General features: G+C 46.1%; 1 protein-coding gene across 5 annotated transcripts in view; it reads left to right on the top strand.

The window, feature by feature from the left end:
- Nucleotides 1–12,948, top strand: part of MTHFD1L (methylenetetrahydrofolate dehydrogenase (NADP+ dependent) 1 like) — a 183,086-nt gene that overhangs the window by 59,101 nt on the left and 111,037 nt on the right. For all 5 annotated transcript variants that reach the window (XR_005782631.1, XM_040448893.1, XM_040448892.1 and 2 more), the window contains exons 17-19: nucleotides 205–345; nucleotides 3,676–3,744; nucleotides 10,461–10,572. Coding sequence is in view for 4 of the 5 variants with exons in the window: in XM_040448893.1 (XP_040304827.1) it covers nucleotides 205–345; nucleotides 3,676–3,744; nucleotides 10,461–10,572 (322 nt within the window). In the remaining variant the exon portion in view is untranslated. The remainder of the gene's footprint in view (nucleotides 1–204; nucleotides 346–3,675; nucleotides 3,745–10,460; nucleotides 10,573–12,948) is intronic.

The following is a 12,948-nucleotide window of genomic DNA, read 5'->3' as shown; positions in this document are numbered from 1 at the left end:
GCCCATGGAGGATAGACCCCCAGGAAGATGGGCCCATGGAGGATAGATCCCCAGAAAGATGGGCCCATGGAGGATAGACCCCCAAGAAGATGGGCCCATTGAGGATAGACCCCCAGCCTGCGGGAACCTACTTACTGAAATATGGCTCCTTGTGCAAATGGCCATCCAGATGACATGGTCAGTGAGCAGTACTCTGCTTTTCAGGCACAATTTGACATCGCAGTGGCCAGCGAGATCATGGCAGTGCTGGCCTTGACTGACAGCCTCACGGACATGAAGGAGCGGCTGGGAAGAATGGTGGTGGCCAGTGACAAAAATGGGCAACCCGTGACAGCAGAAGATTTGGTGAGTATGTCCGTCTCAGGAACTCAGGAGAGCTCTCCGTGTCCCTGTGGTAGATTCAGGAGAATGAGGGTTTTCTTCTTACCAGCGTGTGTCAAGGAAATTCAGATGATTTCTGCAGACACATTTGTCCCTCACCAGCCTGTTTGTCATGCGGCAATGTGTTTGTACCTCTCTGCAGCCAAAGCACATGAAATTTATCTCCTAAGCTTTTCCTGATAGTTGCCTGTCCTGATCTCTGCTCCCTGGCTGGGGTGGGGCCGCCTCCTGTTAGCTCTCGGCTTTTTTACAAAGGGTGATCTGTGCCAGCTTTAAATCGAGGACAAATCGCCTTTCAAAAGACTAAGAAGTAAGCGGCTCCCCCTTCACGAAAGGGAAGCCAGGGACGCCTGGGTGGCTCAGTCAGTTAAGCATCCAGCTCTTGATAGCATCTCAGGTCACGATCACACGGTCATGAGATCGAGCCCCGCCTCGGGCTCCACGTGCTGAGCGTGAAGCGTGCTTGGGATTCTTTCTCTGACCCTCCCCCGCTCGTTCTTTCTCTCAAAATAAATAAATAAACATTTAAAAAACCAAAAAAGAAAGGTGAAGTGAAAATTGGCCCTGGCTTCTTAACCCTGTGCCTTACATTTGGGCATCACATCATAACACCGGATCTTGCCTTAATCAGTCTTCCCCATCTTGCTCCCTTTTGAGTTCAGTGATGCTCTTTGAGCTTTCGTGGTGTCCTGGCCCATCACTGTCTCTTGCTGGGCTTCCTCTAATTTGGCGTGCTCGTCTCTCTTCCTCTTCGGAATCACCACCTTTTCTGTGAACTTAAACCCCATTGGTGGCATAGCTGTTTCATGTGCCTGGACCTGTTTCGAAGTGCGTAGGGTATGACACAGGCGTTTGGAAAGCCGTTCCACGCTCCAAACTTCAGCTGACTTTCCCACATCCGGGTCACATACCATGATGGCAGCTGGGTGCTCCCTGGCAGTTGGAAACCAGTTGTGGGAGGAAAAAGGCAAATTAGTATTTTATTAATTCCAGGGGCTTAGGATGTAATTGGAATCCTTTGCCAAAAGTTACTTTTTGGCTGCTTCTGAGAACCTGACTGACTCATCACATAGGTCTTGTCAATCAAATATTAAATAAGTCAATTAAATTAAATGTGTTTTTTATCAGCAGTCCCTGGGATGCTTAGAATAAAGCTTAATGAGAAAACCCAAATCCAGGTTGCTGTAAAGGTGTTGTATTTTTGAAACTGAGCCTGGGTGGCTCAGTCGGCCAAGCATCCGACTGTTGATTTGGGCTCAAGTCATGATCTCGTGTGAGATCGAGCCCCTTATCAGGCTTTGTGCTGTCAGTGTGAAGCCTGCTTGGGATTCTCTCTCTCTCCCTCTCCCTCTCTCTCTCTCTCTCTCTTCCCCTCCCACTTGCGCTCTTTCTCTCAAAATAAATAAATAAATAAATAAGCTTATTTTTTTTTAAATTATCAATGTCTTGTAAACTGTGTAAGCTAAACATATTATGGTTTCTGTATCAATATATTTCTTTGTTCTTAATACTGGGTATTAATAAATACGTATCAAGAATAGTTTGGAACTTAATCTGGAAATATTGTTTCCCTAGATTTATTATGTGTGTGTGTGATACAAGTCTCAGATCTGGAAATAAACCCAAAGTTGACTCTTTGGGGTCATCTTTTGCCTTCCTTGTTCATAAAAAGCACCTATTTCTTCCAATTGTGTTTCATCAACCTGGAACTACCAATAGTTAGTCTTTCATAAAAAATTAAGGAAGGATTTTTAGAGCATCTATCTTTTCATTTCACTATTTTATAGCTTTTTTTTAAATGCATTTTTTTTAACGTTTATTCATTTTTGAGAGACAGAGACAGCACAAGCAGGGGGAGGGGCACAGAGAGAGAGAGAGGGAGACACAGGATCCGAAGCAGGCTCCAGGCTGAGCTGTCAGCACAGAGCCCGACGCAGGGCTCGAACTCACGAACCGAGAGATCATGACCTGAGCCCAAGTTGGACGCCTAACCGAGTGAGCCACCCAGGCACCCCTGTTTTATAACTTTTTATATACTTTGCTCGTGGTCAAAAGGATTTATGTATTGCCATGAGAATTGGAATAAATGGCTTCTGGAAGTTTCTCATAAGACGATCGCTTCTGCCATCCTCTGGAGGAATGTGTCCACACTCTGCCCCCTGGACTCCGCAAACGGACCAGAGCTGTTCTCTTTGCTTGGGCTCGATGACAGTCAAGTGTGTTGGGCGCAACAAGATAAGAGGCATCACTGACGCGGAGGGAGAATGTAATTGACTCATGTATTTTGAAAAGAGGAAGATCGGCTAGATTCTGCCACCTGATGCATTGAGATATGTTTCGTGGCATTTTTATCTTTCACGGGCGACATTGCCGTGCATTTACTCCTGTCATAGCCTTATAATCACGGACGAGTGTTTTGAAGACATCTGCCCAGTGTCTGTAGAAGAGGTGGAAGGGTTTTGTTTTGTTTTGTTTTGTTTTGTTTTGTTTTGTTTTGTTTTGTTTCTCTAAAGCTCCCTCTGTGGTCTTCTTTGGCACACTTTTTCCGGTTGTTCTCAGATTTCTTCCCTGTTTCTTCCTTCTCCCGTCTTTTCCAGGAATGGGGAAGGGGATACAGTAGGGGCCTCACCCAGAGCTTTGTAGGACTGGGAGGGGGCAGTAGCCACATTTTATACACAGGCGGCATCGACTCTGTTCCGGGCAGACAGGCAGCATGAGAGATGGAAAAGGAGAAGCCTTCCAAATGTAGTTTTCTGAGTGCCTCTGGCTTTGCAGGATGAAACACTGGGAAACCAAGTGTTCGTTGGTTGGTTTGAGAAAAATGGGTGCTTTAGGACATTCCCCTTTATCCTTCTCCATTCCCACTCAGTAAATAGCCTTATTGTCATACTTTATCTGATTTCTTCAGGCAAGAGTATAATCTCTGATAATGAAAAAATAATGTGTGTAATTGCCGGAAGACACTTTTAGACAGACTGAAAGATCTGCTGTATGGCAAGCCTCTTAAACACCACCAAGGAAGGTGTTTTTAAAAAAAAAAAAAAAAAAAAAAAAAAAAGCAGGGACTGCTACTTCTCCATCACTTCACATCTCAGAATGGTTGACATGCATTCAGGTGGGGGAGAGAAGGATACGGCCGCCGGAGCCGTGGTACCCGTAGCTCCGAGCTGAGAGCCGCCTGTGGGAATGCCCACCTCTGAGGCGGGCTGGTGAGAAATGGCCATGAGATTCACCTTTGCACGGATGATCTTTTGTCAGTCACTTAAAGCAGGTTTTTTTTCCTCTCTCCTTTAGGGGGTCACAGGCGCATTGACAGTTTTGATGAAAGATGCAATAAAACCAAATCTGATGCAGACCCTAGAAGTAAGTGATTTTCTTTTTATAGAAATTGTTGACAGCGTTTGCATTCATCGGATCGCTTGTGCACCCCCACACAGCATGAGCGTTTCCAGCCAACGTGAGCCCGCAGGGAGCATCCGAAAAAGTCCTTGGTCCTCCAAAAAAAAAAAACAAACTTAAAAGTGTATTTACAGATTCTTTCCTTAGGTAATGCAGTACTAATTGACTGGAGTGGAGACTTTAAAACGCCATATCTAACACCTCAGTAAGTTATGTAGCCACGTTTATGTGATGTTTTCTGTTTTGCCTTTTTTGGACTTAGCTTTTCATAATCCATTAGGTTTAGGGTTTGGGGGGGTTTCCCCCCCCCAAGCAAAACACACAGCGTATGCCAAGAAATGCTCCCCAGGCAAGCTTTTATAAGATTTGCCCTGCCCTTGTCTTCAGCGAACTTAAATTTTCTCATCAAAATACCCGTATTTCAGTCTGGTTTTCTGGTCACTCAAGGGAGGCGGAGGCAACCAGCAGAGAAGGAAGGGGCAAGACAAACAATATCCACCCATTTATTCGTTCATTCAGCTGATAGAACGCTCGGTTTGAGCGTACCCTCTGCCGTTCGCTAACCGTGACCTTGGCCACGCCTGTTCTCTCCCATGTGAAGGGATGATGGTACCGAAGACTAACTTAATGGGGTCGTTATGAAGGTTCGGTATTCATCTAACACGCGACACAGGCAGGCCTTGGAGCAGTGGCTCAGGACAACAAAGTCCCTGCCTTCTCGGAGCTTGTGCTTTAGTCGGGGAGACAGATGGCAGAGAAGTGTGTCGATATGTAGCATGTCAGCTGCCGGCAAAGACCGAAGAAGAAAAGTCAGAGGGGTTAAGGGAGCAGAGAGCGATGCGTGTGTGTGTGTGTGTGTGTGTGTGTGTGTCTGGCTGGTGTCTGGTGACCAGAGATGGGAGCAAGGCAAGAGACCGAGCTGTGTGTGAGGAGCAGCTTTGCGGGCGGAGGGTGACAGTTAGTGCAAAGCCTTTGGTCAGGAACGTGCTGTGCAGTCGGAGGGGCGCCCGCCGAGAGCAGGAATCCAGACGCAGGACACCAGGACAGAAATGGTGGAACCAGACCAAGCTGGAAGGTGCGCAGTTGAGGGCGCGGGGAGGGGAGAGCGCAAGCACCTTTCCGTGGGGCCTCTGCCTCCCGCAGCGTGAGCTCCATGCGACCAAGCGTTCGTTTCTCTGTCCCCGTCTATGTGGCCTCTTCGCGAGGTCTGACGCAGGTCATGTTTCTTCCTTCTGGAACACTTGGTTCTTCTGACTTCTGTGGTGCCTTGTGTCCCCGGACCTCCTGCTGGCCTCCCCTCCATTCCCTTTGCTGGCCTGTCCTCAGCTCAGCTTCTGAATGTTGGCGAGTGTGAGCCCTCCCTTCCCCCACCATCAGCCAGCCACATGATGACCCCCCCAGACTCTCGTTCAGAATCTCCTGACCTCAGAATTTCAGAGTCGTAGGTGTGCCTGCTAAGAGCCGTTGCATATCAAACTTAATTATAAAATAGGGTCTTTGAGTTTCAGCCTGGCCATGGTTCCGGCCAAAGTCCTAGGAATCATCCTGGAGCCTGTCTCCATCCCTGCAGAGGCTTCTTCCGTGTGTGTGCCCAGCCTCCAGTGTACCCTCCTGCCCAGCTAGCCTCACTGCCTCCACTCTCCTTTCCAGAATGCTTTCTCTGCTCCGCCACCCGAGAGCTCGGAAACTGAATCAGGCTCCGTTGCTCTCCTGCCTAGAGCCTTGGGTGGTTTACCCTGGTCCTCCCTCTGGCTGGAAACCTCGCAGGCTCTGGCCCTTGCCTGCCTCTTCCCCCATCCTCCCTCTCCCTGCCCGGGACATCCCTTGCAGACTACCCGATGTCCCAAGTCTGGTTCCCTCCTGTACTTTAGGACTCATGTCCTTTATTTTATTTTTTTTCTTTCCAAGATTTTATTTTAATTCAACTTAGTTAGCATACGGTGTAGTCTTGGTTCAGGAGTAGAATCCAGTGATTCATCTCTTAACACCCAGCGCTCATCCCAAAGAGTGCCCTTCTTAATGCCCGTCACCCATTTAGCGCATTCCCCCTCCCACCTCGCATCCAGCACCCCTCAGTTTGCTCTCTGTATTTAAGAGTCTCTTCTGGTTTGCCTCGCTCCCTCTCTGTTTTTATCTCTTTTTTTCCCTTTCCCCTACGTTCTCTGTCATGTTTCTTAAATTCCACATAGGAGTGAAATCATATGCCCTTTACATATCAGCATCCTGGAGAGGCCTTCCCGGGACACTGTGTCCAACCCAGCCCCAGTCCCTGTGTCCTGTCACTGTCCTGTCATTCTCCGCATGTCAGGGAGTATCAGCGTAAGAGTCCCTACTTTGTTCATCCACCAGGATGAGAGCAGGACCTCTTCCACGTGGTTCACCACTGGATTGTGGCTCCTAGAAAGTGCCTTGCATGTACTAGGCGCTCGGCAAACATTTGTTGAATAATTAAACGACCACTTACTAACTTTTACTACGTCGCTCCTAAAAATACAGACTTGTTTAATAAACAACTGAGTGAATAAGAAAAAAGCTTAGAGACGTGACCCTGCTTCCTCATAACACTTCCCCCTCGAAAATGTACATACTGTTATCATCATTATTTGGGATCATCAGATTATTGTTTTAAATGATTATCTTCCTCAAATTAAAAATTACCTGCATTTTATAAGATAATGACCCATTCTAAAAGTCTAGTTTCCATTAGGGAAGGAGTCAGTGGGCCGGGCTGCTCCCAAATGATTCTTGTACTCACATTTTGTGTCCATTTTTCACTTAAGACCAGGCCATTTGTCATTACGTTAACAGACAATGGGCATCATTTAAAAAAATAACAAAACAGCATTCAGTTAAAATACCTGCATTTATGAACTCTGCTACGTGGGTCCTAACCATTCCCAATGAACCTGGCTAACGAGTGGCACTTGGAATGTAAGTCAGCCTGTAATGTAAAAACCATTGTTCAGTATATAGATGGTGCTTTGATCATGTTTGAATACCCTTGACTGTTGGTCCCCTAGCAGGTTATCAGGGGTTACCTTACTACTGGTTGCCAGGAGACCCATAGTTCTCCGTCCTGGCTGCACGTTAGAATCTCCTGGAAAGATTTAGAGATACTAATGCTAGGCTCCACCCAGACCAAGTGAACCAGAATATCAGGGAGGTAGCGCCTGGGTATCCCAGGTGATTCTCATGTATGGCCAGAGTAAGAACTTCCCTGCGGAATATTTTTTTTTTAACGTTTATTTTATTTATTTTTGAGACAGAGAGAGACAGAGCATGAACGGGGGAGGGGCAGAGAGAGAGGGAGACTCAGAATCGGAAGCAGGCTCCAGGCTCTGAGCCATTAGCCCAGAGCCTGACGCGGGGCTCGAACTCACGGACCATGAGATCGTGACCCGGGCTGAAGTCGGACGCTTAACCGACTGAGCCACCCAGGCGCCCCACCCTGCGGAATATTTTAAGAAGACAGAGAAATGGAAATGTCTTAACATTTTAACCCTGAGTGAGCCATATATGTATCCATGTGCTGTCCAATATGGTAGCCTTTGGCCACACGTGGTTGTTTTTATCTCAATTACTTTAAATTGAATACAATTTCAAATTTGGTTCTGCAGTCGTATGAGCTACCTTTCTATTTATATAGTTATTTTTTTAAAAATTGGGGGGGCACCTGGGTGACTCCGTTGGCTAAGCATCCGGCTTCGGCTCAGGTCGTGATCTTGCAGTTCGTGGGTTCGAGCCCCGCGTCGGGCTCTGTGCTGATGGCTCAGAGCCTGGAGCCTGCTTTGGATTCTGTATCTCCCTTTCTCTCTGCCCCTCCCCTGTTTGTGCCCTGTCTCTCTTTCTCAAAAATAAATACTAAACATTAAAAAAATTTTTTTTTAATTTTTTGCTAGCTACATTTTAGGTGCCCTGTAACCACATGTGGACAGTGGCTATTATGTTGGATGGTGCGGATATAGAATATTTCCAGCATAGCAGAAAGCTCTTTTTCCTTTCTTTTTTCAAGGCACACTGCCGTATGCAGCACCTTGTTTGGAAAATATTCAGATTTGGGGGGGGGGGTTTTGTTTGTTTTGTTTTTAAGTAATCTCTATACTAAACATGGGGGCTTGAACTCACAACCCTGAGGAGGCTCTTTTATACAAAGCTCTCTTAGGGCTCTGGTAAGCAAATGATTAATTGAGGTATTAATCTTTGGAAAAATTTGAAAAGTCCATTAAGGAGGATATCCATAGCCTTGTCATCATGAGAAACCAAGATGGTTCCTGCATTACTTTCCTCTGTGTTCTGCATATGAAATAAAGTATTGAACTCATGATAGGTATTTCTATATCTTTGGACCAGTCACAGAGCTCCTTAGACTAAGTATTTAACTCAGTGTACTGTATCATAGCCACAAATATTAGGTGAGTGTGTGAGCATCTCTGGATTTGAATGTCTAACAATGATCTATAAAGTTTTCCATTCAGACTCCATGCTCTAGGAATTTCAAAACCAAGGCTCTAATGCTGCTTTAGTAATTAACCTGCTGTGTGGCCTTTAGTTTTAAATTAAAACACTGCCGATCGAGTCCTCACAGTGGTTATCTCAGGAATAGTGAAGTGTTTATGCTGATCCAGTCACACCCTGTCACCGCTACCACCACCAGACCAGTGTTTGATGCTTCTCAGACCAGTGGACACACTGAGTGCTGCTGTGTGTAGACAAGTGAAGGCATCTGCCTTCCCAGGGATGGAGCCTGTGACGTGCCCACTACGCTTTCCCCGGCTCTGCTACCTTCACACAGGCAGCCATATTCCAGGACGGCAAGGGGAGATGGTGATGGAGACTTAGTGTTTTCTTCAGAGCATTTAAAAGGTTTATCCGTGGGGCACCTGGGTGGCTCAGTAGGTTAAACATCAGACTTCGGTTCAGGTCATGATCTTGAAGGTCATGGGTTCGAGCCATACATCAGGCTCTGTACTAATAGCTCAGAGCCTGGAGCCTGCTTCGGATTCTGTGTCTCCCCATCTCTCTGCCCCTCCCCCACTCGTGCTCTGTCTCTCCCTCTCAAAAATGAATAAATATTGAAAAAATAAATAAACAAAAGGTTCATCTGTACAAAAGTGAGAAATTACAGATAGGTACACAGAGAGATCTGGACACTAAACACACACACAAATATATCTGTCGGCACCTATGTTTGGATTTCAGATTCCCAGCTTTATTTTTACAGACATTTGTATGACCTCACGAGGACCATGTCATTGTCCCTCCTGAGGACTTTGGGAAGAAAAGTAAATAGAGAACTCACAGAGTGGCTTTGATAAACTCTTCTCTTTTTCATTCTCAGAGATGACTTTTCTTTCACTGCCTTTCTTCCTGCTTTTGTTCAGCTTTCTCATCTTTGAAATATGTTCCGCCAGCAGCCCATCATGGTTCATGGGAATTTTCCGTGGCTCCCACCCCCCCACCCGCCCCCCCCACCACATCACTCCCTGTCTTCCCTCCTGTCAGTAAAGGGGCAGCCTGTATTTTCACAGGTGGGGCCATGGCTTCGTGTATACAGACCCCAGTGGCCCTGGCTGGGCTCGAAATAAAACCTTAGCATTTGATTGCATGTGGATAAATTCCTTTAGATAGGGCTACAGTCTGCTCTCCCTGATGAAGGAAAAGTGTAGAAATGGCATTTAAAGTGAATATATTGACAGATTTTCTTTACCAACTTAAATCTAAAGGTTTTGATAATTCCCTTATATTGTTGTGGGGTTTTCTTTTGCCTGTTCAGTAAGAATTGCTCTCACATTTGACCAAGAGGGACAATTTTCTTTGCTTTTACTATCTGAATAGTTACCAGGCTTTTAACATGGAAGCCAGTTAAATAATGAGAAAGACTTAGGTAGAATTTTTACAAATCAGAAGAGCAAATTTATTGTGTAAATATAAAAATAGGCTCTAATGAACTTCAACGCTACATGGTTGTCCTGCCATTCCACACAACTCATTAATTGTATTGATTTTTTTTTGCTTTCTTTAGATTTTTTCTAGAAGTGATTAACTTCTTTTGGAAGGAAAAAATACACCTGATTAAGCCTCCTAGACCATCAGGGTCTAATTCTGTTCCTTTAAAAACTGTAATGCCAAATACCGTGAAGGGAGATAAATAGTTTACTTCACAGTCAGTGAGTCAGCTGAGTGCTTTCTCAAAGTTATAGTAGGAAATAATCAATTCTTACAGCTTTTGTCCTAGTTCAGCATTAAATGTCGGATGACACTCTTGGAGAATACACCAGGAATTTGGCCCTTTGGGAGAGTCGGGGTGTTTTTATTTTCTTTGAGAGAATTTGGGGTTTTTTTTAATTTTTTTTTTAAAGTTTATTTATTTTTGAGACAGAGAGAGACAGAACATGAACGGGGGAGGGTCAGAGAGAAAGAGGGAGACACAGAATCCAAAACAGGCTCCAGGCTCTGAGCGGTCAGCACAGAGCCCGGCGCGGGGCTCGAACTCATGAACCGCGAGCTCGTGACCTGAGCCGAAGTCGGACACTTAACCAGCTGAGCCACCCAGGCGCCCTGAGAATTTGTACATTGACTGTGCAGTATTGATAAAAGCAGAATGGCTTCGGTGACTCACTGCCTGGGTTCATTCCTCCCTTTGTCTTTGGGGGTTTTAATTTGTCCTTCAACTTCCGTAGGGAACACCTGTGTTTGTGCACGCTGGCCCCTTTGCTAACATCGCCCATGGCAACTCTTCAGTGCTGGCTGACAAAATCGCGTTGAAACTGGTTGGTGAAGAAGGATTTGTGGGTAAGTCATTTCTTTTTAAATTTAGTTGTTGTAGAATATGGAAGAGATCTAAAAATCGGTGGCAGAAAAACAGTGATACCCACTCTGACCTGAAACATATTCTCTCAGACCCACCTTTCACAGAGGGTCTCAATATTGGAAAAGCCCCGTGGTCTGGTCTATACTAGATGTGTCGATGGAACCGTAGCTTCTCACGTCAAGTTCGTATGGGTTTGAATACGCGTCCTGACACTCGCTGGCAGAGCGATCTGGAACACATTTTTAGCGACCCTCTGAGCCTCAGTTGTCTCATCTGTAAAGCGGTGATTACAACATGGTTTCAAACCTCATAGGGTTATTATGAGAACCAAGTGAGATGATTGATCCATTCAGCAAATATTTATCGCGAACCTAGCATGTGCAAGGCGTGCCACTCGGAGCCTGGAAACACATGACGAGCGAAACAGACCCGGCCCAGCCTTCGTGGAGCATAGGTACAGAGTTGTCATCCTGTGTGTGAGTAACAGAAGTACCAAATGTCCGCCGTCATTAGCAGTAGAAATCAGTTTGCTCTTCCTCAAATCGGAGGATTAGTTTGTGTCTAACGGAGGGGAGACTGCTGCCCACGGACTTGGAAGATTTCACTGGTAGGACTTCACACTCTCTGCTGCTGCCAAGCTCCCCTTGGCGGTGTCTGCTTCTCTTTGGTTTGCATTGGCCATTCCAGACGGAAACGGGGGGTGACTACCGTAGAATGGGCTCTGGCACTGCTGCCCCGATGCCCCCCGCGAGGTTACGGCAACGAAAGACAAACAGGTAACAAGGAGTCTTGGTCTGAGCGCTAGAATCTGGCATCAGACAGACCGCACCGGCAGATCTTCACGCGCCAACGGGTGATTTCCACTCGCCACGTTGGTGCCGGTAATCGTCAAGTCTCACGGTCGCGGCTTTCGCGCTAATCACGAGCCTCCTATCGACCTCAGAGAAGTGAGTTCTTTCACTAGAAAAGGTTCTGAGCCCTGCACTCTTCTGCCCAGCCATTATAAAGTTCATTCAGGGTTGTTGAGACTGTTTTTAAGAACTCCCTGTAGGCATGCAGTCGGGATCGAATGAGAATTTATGTGGTTCATTCCTCCGGGTCTGTACTTGGCTGCTGGGGTACCAGATCCACTGTAAGACTGGCTAGACATGCCGTCGAAATGGATTTGCTCGATCGATCACAGCATAATTGCAGAGCTAATGGACAAGGAGTCTGCACAGGGCAGGCACTGAAAAGCGGGGTGCTTCTGTGAAGTGGTGGTCCTGACGTATCCACTCCACAAATAAAAGAGCTTCTAGAAGAAAGCACTCTGTTTTGTGCCAACAGAGCTCTCTGTACCGATCTTTACTTTGTCCTCATATATTTCTAGAACATGCGTTTCCGTGGCAAAGCATCTTTAAAGGTGTATGCTGAGGGGGCGTGCAAAACATACTAGCTTCCCGTGTGACCTTGGACACACCATTAGCCTCTCTGGGCGTGTCCCTGGGAGACATTCTCACGTGAAAAGTGAGAAACTGGACCGGACGAGGAATTGCTTGTGGATGGGCAGCCGTGACCCTGAGATCGAAGCTGTGGGATCATGACCGTAACTGGTAGTTACCTAACTTCTCCAGGGTTCACCTTCCTCTTTTGGTAATAGAATACCTTGCAGTAATTTAATGAGTACTATCAAATGAGGAATTGCTGTGTAAACCATGGAGGACCAGGGAAGTGTCAGTGATTTCGCTGATGATTTCTGTGATCTCTTCTAGTCTTAAGGGGCTGTAAGCGGGGGAGAAGTCAGTGCCGGACATCTGTCCCCTGCCAGATGGTTTAGGGGACTGGCTCAAGAGTCGGTATCTGGCTCCTTCCAAGTTGGGTCACTTCAGGTAACTTAACCCTTCTTAGCCTCAGTTTCCTTATCTGTAGAATAGGGCTTTATATAAGACTTGCTTCACAGCTTTGAAATCAGGTTTAAGCGAGACTGTGCACACTAAGCCCTCGCACAGCGCCTGACATGGGGTGAGACTCAGCAATTCTAAACCACTTATTATTATCATCCTCTCCGTTGCCGATTCGTGACTAATAAAGGTTAACTTGCCCTTTTTTTCTTTTGTTTCTTCTTTTCCTTTGGTTAGTGAGTTTATTTTTAGCTGTGGGAGAATCCATCTAACATAGAATTGATCGTCTTAGCCATGACTAAGTGTACCAGTCAGTAGTCAAATGCTTCCCTGTTATTACAGAACCATCATCACCATCCATCTCAAGGACTCTTCATCTTGCGAAACTGAAATTCTAAATAAAAAATTTTTTAATTCCTCTAATCACTTTCTGCCATAAGAATAGTCTCATTTTAGGGGCGCCTGGGTGGCGCAGTC

Source organism: Herpailurus yagouaroundi, unplaced genomic scaffold (assembly GCF_014898765.1).
Source record: "Herpailurus yagouaroundi ecotype Mexico unplaced genomic scaffold, PumYag 198, whole genome shotgun sequence".
Lineage (NCBI taxonomy): Eukaryota > Metazoa > Chordata > Mammalia > Carnivora > Felidae > Herpailurus > Herpailurus yagouaroundi.
The sequence above is the reverse complement of the archived record's forward strand: the minus strand, read 5'-3'. Positions and strand labels throughout refer to the sequence as shown.